General features: G+C 43.1%; 1 protein-coding gene across 2 annotated transcripts in view; it reads right to left on the reverse strand.

The window, feature by feature from the left end:
- Positions 1–13,336, reverse strand: part of fam193a (family with sequence similarity 193 member A) — a 215,148-nt gene extending 201,812 nt beyond the window's left edge. For both annotated transcript variants that reach the window (XM_048527926.2, XM_048527927.2), the window contains exon 1: positions 13,082–13,336. In XM_048527926.2, coding sequence (XP_048383883.1) covers positions 13,082–13,240 — 159 coding nt within the window. In that variant the 5' untranslated portion in view covers positions 13,241–13,336. The remainder of the gene's footprint in view (positions 1–13,081) is intronic.
- Between the last annotated feature and the right edge of the window lie 7,203 nt (positions 13,337–20,539).

A 20,539-nucleotide genomic window follows, 5' to 3' on the forward strand; every position in this document is an offset into this window, starting at 1 on the left:
GATTTGGGTCAGAGCGACTAAAGAAGTTGTTGCAGCTGTACAGCACATTGGTGAGGCCACTTTTGGAGTACTATGTACAGTTCTGGTTGCCCTGCTGTAGGAAGGATATTATTAAATTGGAGGGGGTACAGAAAAGATTTACAACGAAGTTACCGGAACCGGAGGGTTTGAGTTATAATGATAGGCCAGGACAATTTACTCTGAACTACAGGAGGTTGATGGGTGACCACAGAGAGTTATAAAATCATGAGCGGTATCGATCAGATGAAATGCAAAGATCCTTTCCCTGGGATAGGGGAATTCATAATAGAGGGGACAATTTTAAAGTGAAAGGGAAAAGTTTTAAAGGGACTTGAGAGACAACCTTTTCACAGAGGGGGAAGTTTATACATGGAATGAATTACCAGAGGACATGGCAGGTACAGTTACAACATATAAAAGACAATTGGACAGGTACATTAATAGGAAGGATTTGGAGGGATATGAGCTAAATGGGACTGGTTTAATTTGGGAAACCTGGTCAGCATGGACAAGTTGGACCAATGGGTCTGTTTCCATGCTACATGACTATGGCTCTTTGGTACAGTAGCACAGTGTTACTGAGCTAACAATTCGGACAAGAATTCAACTTTCACCATTAGCAGTGGGGAATTTAAATTCAATTAACTAACTAAAGATGGAATTAAAACCCAGTACCAATAATATTAACACTGAAATAACTGGGCTACCATTAAAATCCTCATTGATTTTTTGAGTGCGAGCAGCAGCGGAGGCAAGACGGACCCGGAAGACTGCAGCTAAGGTAAAGCAGTTTATTTTTAAAATTACTTACCGATAGCGGGCAGCGGTGTTTTTTTTTCCTCTTTCAGAGAAGGAGCGGGAGCACCAGAGGAAGTGACGAGGACCAGAGGGGCAGCCGGGAAGGAAAGCAGTGAGTATAAATACTCACCCTTCGACGCCAACGGCCATTTTGAGTGCGAGCAGCAGCGGAGGCAAGACGGACCCGGAAGACTGCAGCTAAGGTAAAGCAGTTTATTTTTAAAATTACTTACCGATAGCGGGCAGCGGTGTTTTTTTTTCCTCTTTCAGAGAAGGAGCGGGAGCACCAGAGGAAGTAACGAGGACCAGAGGGGCAGCCGGGAAGGAAAGCAGTGACCGTATATATCAGCAAGGCGGCTAAACCCGAGACTCTACAACTGTAGTGTCTCCCACCCGCCCTCCTCCTCTAACCTAGTTAATAAGGCAAGGTTCATTCTAAACTTTCTCTATTGAACATAAGTTTGTTATTAATTTGTTATTATTACTTGAAGTAAGCTTTCTGCTTTAGTATTGAGTGGGTGTTCAGATAAGTGGGGTATGGATGCTAGGGCAGTTGCTTGCTCCTCCTGCAGAATGTGGCAGTTGGGAGATGTGGCACACGTCTCCGCTGGCTACATCTGCGGGAAGTGCACCCAGCTACAGCTCCTTGAAAACCGTGTTAGGGAAATGGAGCTGGAGCTGGATGAACTACGGATCATTCGGGAGGCAGAGGGGGTAATTGAGAGGAGTTATCGGGAGTTGGTCACTCCTAAGGCTCAGGTCAAGGATAGATGGGTTACAGTTAGGGGGAGGAAAGGGGACAGACAGACAGTGCAGAGATCCCCTGTGGGCATTCCCCTCAGCAATAAGTATACCGTTTTGGATACTGCTGGGGGGGATGACCTACCAGAGGAAAGCCATAGTAGTCAGTTCTCTGGCACTGAGCCTGACACTGTGGCAAAGAAGGGAAGGGGGCAGAATAGAAAAGTACTCGTGGTAGGGGACTCGATAGTTAGGGGAATCGACAGGAGATTTTGTGGGCAAGATCGGGATTCCCGGAAGGTATGTTGCCTCCCTGGTGCCAGGGTCCGGGACGTCTCCGATCGGGTGTATAAAGTTCTAAAAGGGGAGGGCGAACAGCCAGAAATCGTGTTACATATTGGCACAAATGATATAGCCAGAAATAGGTTTGAGGATATAAAAAGTGATTTCAGGGAGTTAGGATGGAAGCTGCAGAGCAGGACGAACAGAGTAGTGTTCTCTGGTTTACTACCGGTGCCACGAGATAGCGAGGTGAGGAACAGGGAGCGGGCGCAGCTGAACACGTGGCTACGCAGCTGGTGTAGGAGGGAGGGCTTCAGATATGTTGATAATTGGGATGCCTTCTGGGGAAGGTGGGACCTGTACAAGAAGGACGGGTTGCATCTGAACTGGAAGGGGACCAATGTCCTGGGTGGAAGGTTTGCTCGAGTAGTTCGAGAGGGTTTAAACTAGTATGGCAGGGGGGTGGGAACCTGAGCTGTATACCTGAGGTGAGCATTGATGCAGGTGAGGCAGTAGCAAGAGGTAGACCAGCTAGTGGGAAGGATTTTCCTGGGAAGGAACCATGGGATTGGTTAAAGTAAGTTTGCTTTAATGCAAGGAGTATCAGGAATAAAAGTGATGAACTTAGAGCATGGATCAGTACCGGGTGCTATGATGTTGTGGCCATAACAGAGACATGGGTTTCTCATGGGCAGGAATGGTTGCTGGATGTTCCAGGGTTTAGAACATTTAAAAAGAATAGGGAGGGGGGAAAAAGAGGAGGGGGTGTAGCACTACTAATCAGAGAGGGTATCACAGCTACAGAAGCTTCCTTTGTCGAGGAAGATCTGCCTACTGAGTCAGTATGGGTGGAAATTAGGAACAGCAAGGGAGTAGTCACCTCGTTAGGGGTTTACTACAGGCCCCCCAATAGCAGCAGGGAGATTGAAGAAAGCATAGGTCGACAGATTTTGGAAAAGTGTGCACGCAGTAGGGTTGTTGTAATGGGTGACTTTAACTTTCCTAATATTGATTGGAACCTCCTTCGAGCAGAAGATTTGAATGGAGCTGTTTTTGTAAGGTGTGTTCAGGAGGGTTTCCTAACGCAGTACGTTGACAGGCCGACGAGGGGAGAGGCCATTCTAGACTTGGTGCTCGGAAACGAGCCGGGGCAGGTATCAGATCTTGTGGTGGGAGAGCATTTTGGTGATAGTGACCATAACTGCCTCACATTCTACATAGCTATGGAGAAGGAGAGGATTAGGCAGAATGGGAGGATATTTAATTGGGGAAGAGGAAACTATGATGCGATTAGACATGAGTTAGGAAGCATGGACTGGGAGCAGTTGTTCCATGGTAAGGGAACTATAGACATGTGGAGATGGTTTAAGGAACAGTTGTTGGGAGTGATGAGTAAATACGTCCCTCTGAGACAGGCAAGAAGGGGTAAGATAAAGGAACCTTGGATGACGAGAGCGGTGGAGCTTCCAGTGAAAAGGAAGAAGGTAGCTTACATAAGGTGGAGGAAGCTAGGGTCAAGTTCAGCTAGAGAGGATTACATGCAGGCAAGGAAGGAGCTCAAAAATGGTCTGAGGAGAGCCAGGAGGGGGCACGAGAAAGGCTTGGCAGAAGGAATCCGGGAAAACACAAAGGCATTTTACACTTACGTGAGGAATAAGAGAATGGTCAAAGAAAGAGTAGGGCCGATCAGGGATAGCATAGGGAACTTGTGTGTGGAGCCTGAGGAGGTAGGGGAAGCCCTTAATGAGTTTTTTGCTTCTGTCTTTACGAAAGAAACAAACTTTGTAGTGAATGAAACCTTTGAAGAGCAGGTGTGCATGCTGGAATGGATAGAGATAGACGAAGCTGATGTGCTGAAAATTTTGTCAAACATTAAGATTGACAAGTCGCCAGGCCCGGATCAGATTTGTCCTCGGCTGCTTTGGGAAGCGAGAAATGCAATTGCTTCACCACTTGCGAAGATCTTTGCATCCTCGCTCTCCACTGGAGTCGTACCTGAGGACTGGAGAGAGGCAAATGTAATTCCTCTCTTCAAGAAAGGAAATAGGGAAATCCCCGGCAATTATAGACCGGTAAGTCTCACGTCTGTCGTCTGCAATGTGTTAGAAAGGATTCTGAGGGATAAGATTTACGACCATCTGGAAGAGCATGGCTTGATCAAATACAGTCAACACGGCTTTGTGAGGGGTAGGTCATGCCTTACAAACCTTATCGAGTTTTTTGAGGATGTGACTAGAAAGGTTGATGAGGGTCGAGCTGTGGATGTGGTGTATATGGACTTCAGTAAGGCATTTGATAAGGTTCCCCATGGTAGGCTCATTCAGAACGTCAGGAGGAATGGGATACAGGGGAACTTAGCTGCTTGGATACAGAATTGGCTGGCCAACAGAAGACAGCGAGTGGTAGTAGAAGGAAAATATTCTGCCTGGAAGTCAGTGGTGAGTGGAGTTCCACAGGGCTCTGTCCTTGGGCCTCTACTGTTTGTAATTTTTATTAATGACTTGGACGAGGGAATTGAAGGATGGGTCAGCAAGTTTGCAGACGACACAAAGGTCGGAGGTGTCGTTGACAGTGTAGAGGGCTGTTGTAGGCTGCAGCGGGACATTGACAGGATGCAGAGATGGGCTGAGAGGTGGCAGATGGAGTTCAACCTGGATAAATGCGAGGTGATGCATTTTGGAAGGTCGAATTTGAAAGCTGAGTACAGGATTAAGGATAGGATTCTTGGCAGCGTGGAGGAACAGAGGGATCTTGGTGTGCAGATACATAGATCCCTTAAAATGGCCACCCAAGTGGACAGGGTTGTTAAGAAAGCATATGGTGTTTTGGCTTTCATTAACAAGGGGATTGAGTTTAAGAGTCGTGAGATCTTGTTGCAGCTCTATAAAACTTTGGTTAGACCGCACTTGGAATACTGCGTCCAGTTCTGGTCGCCCTATTATAGGAAAGATGTGGATGCTTTGGAGAGGGTTCAGAGGAGGTTTACCAGGATGCTGCCTGGACTGGAGGGCTTATCTTATGAAGAGAGGTTGACTGAGCTCGGTCTCTTTTCATTGGAGAAAAGGAGGAGGAGAGGGGACCTAATTGAGGTATACAAGATAATGAGAGGCATAGATAGAGTTGATAGCCAGAGACTATTTCCCAGGGCAGAAATGGCTAGCACGAGGGGTCATAGTTTTAAGCTGGTTGGTGGAAAGTATAGAGGGGATGTCAGAGGCAGGTTCTTTACGCAGAGAGTTGTGAGAGCATGGAATGCGTTGCCAGCAGCAGTTGTGGAAGCAAGGTCATTGGGGTCATTTAAGAGACTGCTGGACATGCATATGGTCACAGAAATTTGAGGGTGCATACATGAGGATCAATGGTCGGCACAACATTGTGGGCTGAAGGGCCTGTTCTGTGCTGTACTGTTCTATGTTCTATGTTCTATGTTCTATGTTCTATGTTCTATGTTCTATGTTCTATGTTCAATGATTCAGTTATGTTATTTCAGGAAAGAAATTTACCCTTCTTGTTTAATCTGACCTACGTGATTTCAACATCGCAGCAATATATTTTGCCTCTCAACTGGCCTCTGCAACAGTCAAACAAGCCATTCAATTGAATGAAAATTGTGACCACACAGACCATACTAGTTCAAGACAGTTGAATAGTTGATAACAAGAAGCTATCAACTGTGATTACAGATCGATGAACAAAGCAATGACCATATCTCCCTCAGGAAGGAATATTCTTGTGGGCTGAACGGCACAACATTGTGGGCTGAAGGGCCTGTTCTGTGCTGTACTGTTCTATGTTCTATGTTCTATTCCTGCATCAAAGGCAGTTCAGAGAAGGTTCAATAGGCTAATTCTGGCAATGAATAGGTTGTCTTTAGGGAATATTGAACTGGTGGAACGTATTCCCATGCCAGGTTAAAGGATGGAGAGATAACCTTAGTGAAACAAAAATGACTTGGGCAGTCGAGACTGGAATTCAACACCCAATGGAGCAATGAAGGACAGGTCAATGAACATTATCAAGGCCAAGTTTGTGTGTGTTAATAAAATAGACAAGGGGCAATGAAGGTGGATGAAGGTAGACAGGCAAATGAAGTTAAAGCCACAATCAGCCACAATCTTATTAAATGCAAAACTGCCTGAAGCGACAAAATAGCCTACTCCTGTTGTTTTCCCTTCATGGGACATATGCAACCCTAGTACCGCCATCATTAGTTCCCCATTACTAACTGCCCTTGAGGATGATGAGCCAGCTTCTCAAACTGCAGCTGTACATTTGGTATGATCTTATTCAGAATGAATGAATGAAAACAAAACATGCCAGCTGTAACAAGTGCAAACAAGATAGAGTGATGGAGCAACAAGCTGGCTGCATTGCAGAATTCAGATTGCACATTGAAGGTTTTTCACTGATCAATACCCAATTTAGCTGTCCAGAACATTCGTTAACCTACAAAACTAACACAAGTCCAGTTATTTTAAAGTTACACGGTTTGCCTATAGAATTTTTTGCAGAATCAAGGAAGATGGATGAAGGAGCAGATGGGTGGAAAGGAGATGGACACTTCAAAGAGGCGGGGATGGGGCTAAAGGTGAGTGTAGGTGGGGAGTTATGGTGGAGGTTGGTCAGTACAGAGAAGATGGACAGGTCAAGTAGGTGGGGATGAGGCTGGTAGGTGGCAGGGGGGCTGAGGCAAGAGTTGGGAGGAGTGGATAGGTGGGAGAAAGAACGGACAGGTTAAGGAGGCAAGGATGAGCTGAACAGGTTTTGGGATGTGGCTGGGGGAAGAGGAGATTTTGAAGCTTGTGAAGTCCACATTGATACCATTGGGCTGCAGGGTTCTCAAGCAGAATATGAGGTGCTATTAGTGCAACCTTTGGGTGGTATCGTTGTGGCACTAGGGGCAGCCCAGGATGGACATGTCATCCAAGGAGTGGGGGGCGGGAGTTGAAATGGTTCGCGACTGGGAGGTAAGGTGCAGTTGTTTGTCACAAAGCGAGCACAGGAGTTCCACAAAGTGGTCTCCCAGCCTCCACTTGGTTTCCCCAACGTAGAGGAGGCCACATCAGGAACAGCAGATACAGCATACCACATTAACAGATGTGCAGGTGAACATCTGCTTGATACGAGATAACAAAAGCGTGGGGCTGGATGATGAAGGGTCTAGGCCCAAAACATCAGCTTTTGTGCTCCTGAGATGCCGCTTGGCCTGCTGTGTTCATCCAGCTCTACACCTTGGTATCTCAGATTGTCCAGCATCAGCAGTTTCCATTATCTCTGCTTGATGTGGAAGGTTTTCTTGGGGCCGGGGGTGGGGGTGGCGCAGGCGCAGGTGTAGCACTTCCTGCGGTTGCAGGGAAAAGTACCAGGGGTGGTGGGGAGTGTGCAGTGGACAAGGGAGTCACGGAGAGAGTGATCCCTCCACAAGGCAGATGAGGATAGGGAGGGAAAAATGTCTTCAATAAGGGGCCAGACTGCAGGTGGCATCAGTGCCAGAGCATGGTGCGTTGTATCCGGAGGTTGGTGGGAACTTCACAAGCTTCAAAATCTCTCCACCCCCGACCGCATCCCAAAACCAGCCCAGATTGTCCCTGCCTCCCTAACCTGTCCGTCCTTTCTCCCACCTCCCATTTCAACCCCAAACTCCTACCTCCCAGACTCATCCCTGCCTCCGTCTTCCCGGGACTGACCAACCCCCATCCTAATTTCCCACCTAGACTCACCTTTACTAGCTCCATCCCCACCTCCTTGACCTGTCCGTCTCCTCTCATCTATCTGCTCCTTTATCCGTCTTCCATTTGCCTCCCCCTCTCTATTTCAGAATCCCCTCCACCTCCCCATTTCTGAAGGGTCCAGACCCAAAACGTCAGCTTTCCTGCTCCTTTGATGCTGCTTGGCCTGCTGCGTTCATCCAGCTCTACACCTTGGTATCTCAGATTGTCCAGCACCAGCAGTGGACACTGTTTTGGCAGTTGGAATGAGAGCAATAGTGTGAACTTGTCCACTCTGGACAAAAGAGCAGAAAGACAACATATCAATTAAACGGACCGACAGTGGCATCTCTCTATTAGAGTTCTGCAATGTATTGATTCATGAATCAATAGACATTAGAGTGCAGGTATAGAAAACGAAAGACGAGTGAAGGACAAACCGAATGCTGCCATTTATTGAAAAAGAAACGAAAGATAAAAATTGAGAAGTTTTATAGAATTTGTATAATGCCTCAGTGAGACCACATCTGAAGTATCATGGGTTGTTTTTGTCTCCTTTTTGACAATAGTAATAATTGTATTAGCAGTTCAACAAAGGTTCACTTTACTCAGTCATGGGATGAACTTCTTATAGAGGAAGTGTGACCAAGTTGGGACATCATTGTTTGCAGTTTAAAAGAATGAAAGGTGATCTTATATTTTGAATACAATATTTTGAACACATTTTGTAAACAAGGAAAAGAGGTTTCCTCTTACAGGGAAAGAGGGGATACAGATAAAGTGCAAGAGGTCTCCCATATACAATGGAGATGAGAAGATTTTTATCCTCAGGGGGCTGTTAGCCTATGAAAGTCTCTTCCCCAAAAAGCAGTGGAGGCCAGGTCTTCAAATTTAGGCAATTTCATATTGGATTTTGAATAGACAAGGGAGTAATGGAGCAGGCAACAAAGTGGAAATAAGATCACAACAAAACAGCCATAAGCTTACTGAATGACGCAGAGATGGCGTTGAATGGCCTATTCCAGCTTCGAAGTCCAATGGAATTTTTTTTACGGCCACAAAGAGAATTAAGGGTGATGGGGATAATGCAGGAAAGTGACACTGAGGTAGATGATGTGCGACCCAAGTGAATAGAGTAGAGTCAAAAGGCCATGGATCTGTTCCAGAACAGGAAGTAGGCAGTCGAGATAAATGGGATATTTTCAAATTGGCAGAAATCGGTACTACGGCCTGTTAATTGCAATCTATGTTATTTACTTAAGCAAAGAAAGGCAAACATATCTAATTTTGCTCACAATACAAACCTAGTTGGGAAAGCAAATTTGAAGAGTGTACAGATAAAGACAGAACAAGTGAATGGTCAACAAGATGCTGCAAAGAAGTGGGAGGTTGGGCACTCTGAAGAACAAGGAAAGTAGGTTTTGTTTTAAAAATGGTGTCAAACTCGTAAATGCTGTTAAGCAGCGATCTGGATATGCTCTGTAGAGATCTCAAAGTTAGCACACTGGTGCAGCAGGCAATCAGGAAGGGAAATAACAGACTGGTTGTATTGCAAGGAAAATAGTACAAGAATGGGGGCCATTCTAGCTGGTTTGCAATGCAGAGTAATGCCAATAGTCCAGATTTAATACTCATACTGGCCAAGTCACCACAAAGATCCTGCCTTCTCAACCTTGCCCCTCACACAAGACGTGGTGACCCTCAACTTAAATTCACCATCATTTCTGAGTCCTCTGGGACTATACCAACTTTACATTTATCTTGTATAAGAATACAGAACCTTTGCCCCAGAAAACACGGATTCAAGTGCCACCAGCTCCAGGGGTGTGTCACAATCGACCTGATCAGGCTGATTCAGAATATCTACAGAAGCCTTGATGCAATTGTGCACTCATTTTTAAATACGAGAACCAGAGTTACATAAGCGCTAATTTGCATTGGTCCTGGGATCACAGGGGTGTCCTACGAGAGAGGTGAGGCTAAGTGAATTGGATCAATATTCTCCACAATTTACCAAAACAGGTAATCACATTGAAACATACAAAATTGACAGGGTAGTCAGAGCGGTTATTGGCCCAGCCGGGAAACCTATACCACAATGGCAGGGTACTGGAATAAGGAGCCAATGGTTCAAGGCTGAAATCAGGCAAATTTACTTTGCTCAAAGGGTTGTGATCTTTGGAGTTTTCTACCCGATTGTTTTGGATGCTCCATCACTGAATACATTTAAGGTTCAGAGACAGATTTTTGGCCCCTCAGGGATTATCAAGGCATATGGGGACTTGGTGGGACAGTGGGGTTGCAGCTGAAAGTCAGCCATCATCCTATTAAAAAGCAGGCACAATAGGCAGTTGGTCAATTGATTAACATCCATATTTAATTATTTGAGGCCTCCCCTTCATTTCAGTACTAATCTTGAATTTTTATCCCAGTTGTCATTCAAACATCAGAGAAAACTACTGTTCATTTGTTTCCTTCTAGAATTCCCTCTATTTTCAACACTTCTAGACATTTTCTCTCCACCACACCCACAATTTCCTCCATTTGAGAGTATAATCATATTTTCTGGTATTAGTCTAGTGAACTTAGGTGTAAAGTACTTTAGTGAAGTTACTTCAAATGACATATGCAACATTTACAGGAAATAAATTGGATTCTGATATGTCAACTGTGTTGGTAATGATTGGAAATTTGAAATGTGGCAGGTACTGAACAATTCAAATAGTAGGAGTAAAATTTACTGTTTATATTCTGCCATTGTCTTTGCTGGTTAACATAAAACATGCATTAATTCTCACTGAAATGTGACTTTTGACTTCAACTAAATTAGATGAATGACCAATATGGCAACAATCGGCAATGAATAGCTACCAATTCAAAACAGCAAGTGTTTTTGTTGGTACTGATGCCTAAACCACAAACAGTCATAAAATTGCAATACTTCACTTCCAAAAGGCATTTTCTTCTCTAACAGGCAGAGCAGTAGGCAATTCATGTCTACAACACTGTCAATTAAATTTTCAAGTACATCAAGTACTGAGCAGAGACACCTAACAATTCATAAAATGTACAAACTTAGATTAACAACGGACGTTGATAATCTTTTTTTAAACAAGTAATCTTTAAATATTTGAATAAATTATTTTGAAGATAGTTCTCAAATTTTGAGAAGTCTTATTGATTCATGGAACATAGATGTTGCTGTCTAGGCCAGCATCTGTTGCCCATCCTTCAAGTGCCCGAGTGCAGTTAAGAGTAAAATTGCTGTGGGTCTGTAGTCATACGTAGGCCAGGCCACAGAAGGATCAAAGATTCCTTCCCAAAAGCATATTGGAGACATAGATGTTTTGTTTTCAAACAATTAACAGTGGTTACAAGGTGACCATTAAGCTTTTTTTTTATTCCAGATATTTTATTGATTTAAAGTTTCACCAGAAGCCATAATAGGAACTGAACCCATGACACTAATCTAGGGTTCTGGATTACCAGGTCTGTGACAACATCACTGCCTCCCCTTAATTTCTAGATCCAGAATTTAAACCTTAAATGTGACTAGTCAACAAAAACTGATTTCAATCACCCACGCTGTGAGCCACCAACATGTAACATGTTTTGCAAATAACCAGTCACAACAAGTATACATCCCACACAACAGGATTTCTGGTATTGTACAGCATTACAGTGCTTGTTCTATCAAAGGGTCAATCCTTCAAAGAGAAGCAAATGGAAACTTATTTTGCATGGTTCATGACCTCCTCTTATCCCAAACAAGTTAAAGTCTCTGTACTTTATTGCACACCTGTGAACAGCTCACCCAACTTGCAGAAAGATCTTTTGTCTCTAAAATTATAGTATTTGTTGCAAACATCACTAACTAGATTCTATTCATCAGTAACCAAAATCATATCACTTACAACTGATCTAACTATATGATAAGCTCAGATAACACAGACACAATGTGTACATAAATTTGGAGAAATTTGACTAATTAAGTAACACAATGACCAAAAATGGGAAATAAATAATAACAGGTGATGAGGTTTGAAAATCTAACCTAAGAAAATTATTATTCTGGGTCCAAATTGTGACATTACAACACGGGACTGGAATACTGATCTTGAAAAAGTTGAATATTATATTGAATTTACAACAAATGCACATTTAAACTAAATGGCTAAGTAACCTATTATATGCCACACCACGAAATGTCATTTCTAATCAAAATGAATCACTTGTATTTGGACAATTACCTATGTAAGACCATGGATCATTTCAAAAATTAAAGATCAGCATTAAAACAAATGCTGACATAACTATTTGGTATAACAACTCAAGCTGGCATAAAACTGCATGGCTGGACTGCCATATGCAAATGTGTAATACTCAAACCTAAGCTCAACAATTCTCCATTACAAAGGCCACCTGCTCCCACCTCCATATCACCTGTCTCCACTCAGCCCATCTGTTGCCGAGAACCTCATTTATATCTTTGCTGTAGCCAGACTTGACTATTCCAGTGTTCTCCAGGCCAAACCTTTCAATCTCCACCTCTCATAAATTTGGGATATACTAAAACTCTGCAGATCATATTTGAACTCCAAGCTGTAGTCATCTGTATTATACAGTTCAACATAAACAAGAATTCGTTTTACTACTAGATAGTGCCTACTTCAATCATTTTGTACATTTGCTTAACAAAAGATACTATTACCCATACCATTGATATGGGGATGTCATTGATACTCGTCATCCTAGTACAACAGTCTCCGCAAAACATGGACTTCTTAAAGTTCACATTCAGCATCCAAAAACATCCCAACTATTTTACATTCAAAATAACAAATCACAAGCATCCCCAAGACAGTATACTGCCGTAGTATAAAATATTCTAAATACAATTCCCATGCAGTACTGTATACATTACCAATACTTTCAAGAAAGTAAACAACTGAAATACAGATGAAAAAAGATAATAGAAAGTATATCGATCCAAATAAACTACTCTCCTGGTACATGCAGGTGAACTTCAAACGTAAGAAAGCAGCGCAGATTAAAATCAAATCACTGTACATCTCAAAAGCTTAGGGTTGGAAAATTCATTATCAAGGAAATATAGTGTAAACTGTTTTGTGTGTACATACATATTGAAGAAAAAACACATTAAAGATGTACTGAATCGGCTTGGATTAAACAGAGGGAATGAGCCTCTGGAAGTGAACGGTTTGGGAGTGGATTGGGGAAGGAAAGAGAAAAAAAAAGAGGTGGAATTCATTGTTTTGAATGGCAGACAGGGGTTTTGGCTGTTTTTTTTTGAGTTGCAGGTAGCAGACAAGAGGCCTACAGATCAAGGCTGAGTTTACAACGCCCTTTACATGTCCCTGTCAGGCACACCGGCTAATTTCTGATCTAGGATGTGGTTTGTTATTACCAACACCACTACCCACCAACCCGATCACCCTTTAATATTTCTCTCCATATGAAAATGTAGGGGAGAGAAGGAGATGCAGGAGTTGCCTGCCTCCTTGATTTACCTCCCCGTGTAAGGTGCCGTTGGTCCCGGTGCCTCCTCCTCCTCCGCTACTCCCGTTGCTGGACGAGGGCGTCAGGGTTTTTTGTTGACGGCTCACTGTCTTGCCACCGCCCCGCTTATTTTTTCTCCTCTTCGCCCGTTTGGCGTCGGCGGGGCTCATTGCGACGGAGGGCCCCGGTCGGTGTCTGTGCACGGGGACGGGGTGGGGGGAGTGGAGTGAAGGGAGGGAGGGATCAGGCCCAGGGGAGGATACAGGCTGTCGGGGGGGGAGGGGGTGGGTGTCTGGTCGGGGAGGAGGGGTGGAGATCCGAGGTCGAGGCGGGGGGGGGGGGGGGGCGAAGAGTGTATGAGACAGAGAGAGAGAATCGCCTCCTTTTTGGCTCTTCTTTCCTCCCCACCCTCTCTTTTTTTTCACGCTCCCTAGTGATATCGTACGGAGGTTGGCCCTTTCTTTTGGGGGGGGGAACTCTCTCCCCCTCCTCTATTTTTTCCCCCACCCCCTCCTGCTCTGCTCGCCGGTGGAAATGTTGCTGTTGCTTGCTCCGGATTTAGAGCTCGGCTCCGGCTCTCACTCCCAGCGCCTCTGACAGGATCCGAACAGATACCAATATGGCGGCGAGTGCAGGGCCCTATCCCGGCAGCCACCGCGCCGGCCCCGGCCTCTCTTCCCCCTCCCTCGCTCGCAGACGGACCGACGCTCACTGCGCCTGCGCCGCCTGCACTGCATCCTGGGTGTTGTAGTCCCGTCCTCCTTCCCTTCCCCCTCAACACAGTTTCTTTCCCTTCCCCCACCCCTTCCTCTCTTCAACTGCCAGATCTCTACGTTTTCTCATTCCCTTTCAATTTCCTCCCAGGCCCCTGGCTCTCTTTCTTCTTAAATCTTTCCATATTCGCCCTCCCCTTCATAATCCTTTCCATCTATTTCCCATATTAGTTCTCAGACTTTATTTTTAAACCTTTCCATTTCTCCCCATGTCTCCATAATCCTTTCCATCTTTCTCCTGCCTAAATCTCTCAATCATTATATTTAAACCTGCCCATTTCTCCCCATCTCTCCTTAAGAATCCTTTCCATCTTTTCCCTGCCTAAATCTGAGTTGCTATATTTACACTTTACCGTCTCTCCCCAAGTCTCCTTCATAACCTTTCCCATCTTCTCTGCTGCCTGAATCTTCTAGTCTTTATACCTAAATGTTTCCATTACTCTCCATCTCCCCTTCATAATTCTTTGTTTCTTACCCCAGTTAAATCACTGTTTATATTTCAGTCTTTCTATTTCTCCCATTTCCCTTTCTTAAATCTTGTTAATATTTTTCCCTGGTTAAATATTAGTGTTAACATTTAAACCTTTCCATTTTCACCTCTTTAAACCTTTTCATTGTTTCCTCCCTGTAAATCTTTATTTTTAAGTCCACCTATCCTCCCTTCAATCCTTTACTAACTTTTTATCCCTTTAGTCCATCTTTATATGTAAGCTATTTTTTAAATTTCTCTTCTCCCCCATCCCTTCAAATTTCTTCTTCATAGAAACAATTTCATACAAACATACAAAGGACGATTCTCCAGTGCATGCTCCACCATTCAATAACATTTATGGCTGCTCTGATTACTCTAAGCTTCCGCCTACATTAGATAATCTTACACCTCCTTATCAAGAATCCATCTACTCCTGCCTTAAAAACATTTAATGTTTTCACTGTCTTTTGAGGAATAGAATTCCAAAAAACCCACCAACTTTTGTGAGTAAAATGACTCCTTAAATGACTCCTTATTTTGAAATGGTGACCTCTGTGGGAACTTTTTCTCAATTAGGTTTACTGGCTTTCTTTAACTTTTTTAAAAAACTTCACTGATGGGATATTGGCATCACTCTCCAGGCCAGCATTTATTGCCCATTCCTAGTATCCTTGAGAAGGTGGTGGGGAGCAGCATTCTGGAACCACTGTTGTCATTGTACTTTTAAACAGGCCCACAATGCCATTCATCCAAACCCTAAAATGCAGAAATGGGCTATTTGGCCCAGGCTCAGGAAGGAGCTGAGCTCCAAAAGGTTGCATTTTCAAATAAACATAACCTAGTGTCATGTAATTTTTGACCTTCTCCACCCCAGTCCAACACCAGCATCTCCACATCATCTTTGGAATGGGAGAGGAAACCAGAGCACCTGGCAGAAACTCACACAGACACAGGGAGAACATACAAATTTCATACAGACAGTCACCCAAAAATGGAATCAAGAAAAAAAAGTTGCTGAAAAAGCTCAGCAGGTCTGGCAGCATGTGTGCAGGAGAAAAGAGAGTTAACATTTTGGGTCTGGTGACCCTTCATCAGAAGGTTGGAATCAAACCTAGATTCCTGGTACTGTGAGGCAGAAGTTCTAAATCGCTGTACTACCATGCCACCCATGGAAAGAGTTAGGGAGAGAATTCTAGATTTCAATCCAACAACACTGAAAGAATGGTGATTATATGTCCAAGTCAGATGGGTGAGTGGCTTGGCAAGGAAGATGAAGGTGCTGCTCTTGTCCTTCTAGAAGTAAGTGTCCCTGGATCTGGAAGATGTTATCTCTTATGGCAGGGGGGGGGTGACAAGAACTAGGGGGTCACAGGTTAAGAATAAGAGACTTCTCTATTCAGGTGGAGATCGAAAGAATCATTTTTTTAACCTTCACGCAGTAGTTAATGTGGAATTTTCTTCTTCAGAAACAGCAGAACTCATGTCATTGAATATATTCAAGACGGAGTTCAAAGTATTTTTGATTGACAAGAGAGTTGGAGTATAATAGGATAATGGTAATAATGTAATTGATGATGTTATTCTGACATTAGCACATCAGACTAAAGCAGGAGATCAGACCAGACAGAAGTGTATAATGGAGAGGAGTAAACCATTGGACAAAGGAGTTGCATTCACAGATATGTATTTACAAGTGTGATTAAATAGTGGTATAGTATTGAGAACAGTGAGAGAGCCTCACTCAAGGATAAAGACAACACAGGCATGCCAGACAGCAAGAAAAGTAGCAGTAAAATGGACCAGCCTCAAGGAGTGTATGTGTAGACACAATGCATGAAGAAACGAGAGATAGTTGAGTGTGATCATAAAGAATGCTGAAAACAAGAATTCTTGAAAGCCAGTCACACATTCCGGGTCCAAGAGACACAAGATGGGATTGACCCTGGTGGACAGAAAAGAATCCTCAAAAATATCAAAGATAAAACAGTGTAACAGGTAATTCTGGAGCACAAACATGGTTCATTGACAATTAACAGAAAAAAATGCAAGTACTTCCCACAGTCAGTGCAGTTCAGTAATCAATCACAATGGCAGCTCCAGTTGAGGCACTGCAGCATGTAAATGGTAAGAGGCACAATGAGATTAGGAGTGAGAACAAGCTCTGTAACAGCAGTTCCATTCAAACAGGATTGCATCAGGGTTATATACAAAGGAAAAGTGGCCTCAGCTGAGTACACATCTGTACACAGTTGCAACTATAGCCAATGACATGGGGTAGTGTGTAGAAGAGAATACTATTGGCTTTAAAGGTCCAAAGTAAAGCCTGGTCATCGAAACAGCAAGGTTCAGTCAGATGTCCCAGCAACTAGAGAAGTATTTTAAACACATTTATACATTTTAACGGGGTGCTGCTGATGTGGGGCCTTAAAAGACAGGTTAATTAGGGATTACATAATTGTAGGAAGAGCTCATGCTACAGCAAGTGTTTCAATCTGCTGTTCAAGCCAAGATCTGGGCCTAAAATCAGTACGTAGTTAAGGGAAACACTGCAGATCCTTCTGATGTGGTTAGGTGGCATTGTCACCTTCCCCAAAGCTTTTCAAAATGCCAAAAAAGGCAAGAACTAACCATCTTATGATTTTCAAGACAAAGTTCAAGAAAATATCAGAAATAACAAGGTGTAGAGCTGGATGAACACCGCAGGCCACGCAGCATCAGAGGAGCAGGAAAGCTGATGTTTCTGGTCTGGACTCTTCAGAAGACCCTTCAGCTCTACGCCTTGTTATCTCAGATTCTCCAGCATCTGCAGTCCCTACCATCTCAAGAAAATGTCAGAAACACATTGAGTGTTCAGCAGGGGGTGCTATCAATGTGGAAGAGCAGGTCATTGTGAGAAGCAGTGCAGATCAACAGTTCCAATATCACCATAGAAAAATTCCAGGCAAATGTAAGTTATTTGTAGAAGGAAATTCCCAAGAAAGCAAGGTTGAAGTTCAACAAAGTAAAACATCATTTCTATGAAATCAAAGAGGAGCAACAGAAGTTCTGAACTACCACCTTACAAGCAAAAAAGTTTGCAAATATCCAAATTAGGAGCAGGAGTGAGTCATTCAGCCCATTGAGTCTGCTCCACCATTCAATAGGATCACGTCTGATCTCATTGTGGTCTCAAATTTATATTCAGTCCAGTCCCTGATATCCTTTAACTTCTTCGTTAGTAAAGAATCTGTGTACCTCTGCCACAAAACTGTTTAATAACTTGCTTTCCATTGCTCTTTGGGAAACAAAATTTTAAAGACTCATGAGCCTCTGAGGGGGAAATGAAGCCTCCTCGCCAATATTCCATACTACAGCAAAACATGCTTATTTTTATATTTCATTTCCCTTGCAACAAACACCAACATCCTGTTTGCCTTTCAAATCATTTGCTTTACCTGCATCCTAATTTCTTTGTGATTTATGTAGCAGGATACCCAGATCTCTGTGCCCCACAGAGTTCTAAAATCTCTCTCCATTTAAATAATATTCTGCTTTTCTAAACCTCCTGACGAAGTGGACAAGTGCACATTGTCCTGAGTTATACTCCATCTGCCAAATTTTTTGCCCATTCAGAACCTGTTTACATCCCTTTATAGAGCCCTTAAGATTTCCTTTTAATATCATTTTTACAACTTATTTTTCTACAGACTTTATATCATCAGTAAATTTAGCAACCATAATGTTGATCCCTTCATCCAAGTCATTTATTTACATTGTAAATAATTGAAGCCCCAATATAGTCCCTGCAGCACTCTACTTGTCACATCCAGCCAACCTGAAAATAAGCTATTTATTCTCACCTTCTGCTTCCTATTAGCCACTTCATCCATTAGCCATACTAATATGTTACCCCACACAAAATGTGTTCTTACTTTATATGCTAACATTTGATGGGCACCTTGAGATATCTAGGTACAATGCATCTATTGGTTTCCCTTTATCCACTGGCACAGCAATGATCTAGGAGGGTGGGGCAAGTGCTTTCTTGTTCTACTCTTTCACCAGTCATAACAAACTTTCAAATTAACTATATAGTCAATTTTGTCTCTTTTTGTCTGCATCTGGTTTATTATTAGAAACAAGTTGGATAGTGTCTTTTGCCAACAAAGAATATTCAGTTTGTTGTAAATAAAACTTGCAAGGCTCATTAAAAAAATATAGTTGTCAACTATGCAAAGATAGATATGACATATTCTAACAAATAAAACTTAACATGAGGCAAATATAGATGTCAGAGAAACTATGGTTGAACACCGCAGAAGACCGCAAATAGCAGGTGTAATGAGAACAAATCCCACGGATGTCTCAGTAACCCCCAGACTTTAATAACTTTTTGAATCACCAAATTTCGTTAAAATATCATGAGGGATAACAATTCTTCACTTTCAATGACCTGGCCTTGAAACTCCTTCAAAGAACGCTCCATCATGCTCAGTTTTACTTACTGCTCATGCCCTCGTAGTCCATCCTTTCCTGGGACTATATTACCCCAGGCTTTGGAAACTGCACAGGCACAATTCCAAATTTTCACCAACAGCCAACTTCAAGTCACGTCGATTTGCAGATTTTCCTGCTCTCTAATTTTTTTCAGTTCATTCAGGGGATGTGCATCTCACTAGCTAGGTTAACACTAGTTGTTGTTGAGAAGGTGGTGGTAGTGAGTTATCTTTTTGAACCACAAACCAATGGCTGTAGGCATATCCACTATGCCAGTAGGGAGGGAGCTACAGGATTTTGGAAGAGACGTGAGAGGAAGTAAAAAAAGAATTTCCAAGCCAGGATGGCAGGAGGCTTGGGAGCGAACCCACTGCTGTTAGTGTTCGCGAGACTCTACTGCTCTAGCCCACCTAGATGGTAGTTGTCCTGGGTATGGAATCAATGCAAAAAGCAAGTACTGCTTTTGTGTTTTCCACACTTATTGACTGCTTTACTGAACAATTAATTGTGCACTGGCACCTATAAGACTTTACCATCTCCTAGGATGTATCCCATCAGGTCCAGAGAATACATAAGTCTTTCGTCCCATTAGGTTCCCTCACACTTGTTCTGTACTGATATTTACCGTATTTAATTCATCTCTTTGTTTAGCCCCTGAATCATTTAGTAATTTTGGAACGCTGACATGGACCGATATATCTGTGGCAAGTGGATCAGTGAGGATGAGGTCCAATACATCTTTCCTTCTTGTTCGTTTCCCCCACCACCTGCCCTGCCACAAACCCAGTTGAGCAGCTATGTCCTTTAAAACTTCACCAGCCTGGTGAACCCTGGTGCTGCCAAGCCACTCATGGCTACTGGACATCGAAGTTGCCCACATTCTGTGCACTTGCCTGTATTCCTCCTTTACGTCTTTGTCACCATCAGTGAGTTCTCCAAGCGTTGTTCAATATGGCAGAGTACAGATTCATAAGCAGATAATTTCCCAATGCCATGAAACTTCATGGAGTCCAGATTCAATGTTGAGGGCTCTCAGGGCAATTCCTTAAGGACTGTATGCCAGTAATAAATGAGAAACGCATACATTATGTTGATGGTGATGTGTGTAATGCACCAGAGCTGACCCCTGAGAATGTATTAAGATGGCAGCCTAGACCCTAACTTTTTCTTATTTTAAAGTAAGTGTGAGGTAATATGTTCTAGATGCAATTCGATTGGTCAAACTACTGGATGTTAAGCAAAACATAATTTATTCAAACACTATAGTTAAAACACAACAAAAGAAAGAAGAACTTAACAGAATAATAGATACAGTATCTATTACTAATTAACTGTCCCAATAAAAGGCAAATTCAGAAAACAGATTTGTCAATGCAATCCAACGGTGTCGGAAGAGAACACCAGGCTTTTGGCTGTAATTGAGAGAGGGGAAAAATAGCTCTGCTTCTTCAAGATCCTAACAGCAACTGCTGCTAAAGCTAAAGATCCCTGGTTCTGTAGGTGGTAGCTTGACTACACTGATTTGGGCAACTTCTATTCTTCCAGCTTTTCAAAAAAAAACACCCAAAGTTTTATCTTCTCATAGACTACTTGTCGCTTCTGCTCAGTCTCTCTATTTCAGAAATAAAGCCAGGACAAAAATAACCTCTTCAAGCCACAGCATCAGCACATGTGTCAAACACTTGGTGAGATATGATTCTGGGAGAATGGCTATATCAAACTGCTGTTCATCCCGTCTATGAGGCCAC

This window comes from Stegostoma tigrinum, chromosome 3 (assembly GCF_030684315.1).
Source record: "Stegostoma tigrinum isolate sSteTig4 chromosome 3, sSteTig4.hap1, whole genome shotgun sequence".
NCBI lineage: Eukaryota > Metazoa > Chordata > Chondrichthyes > Orectolobiformes > Stegostomatidae > Stegostoma > Stegostoma tigrinum.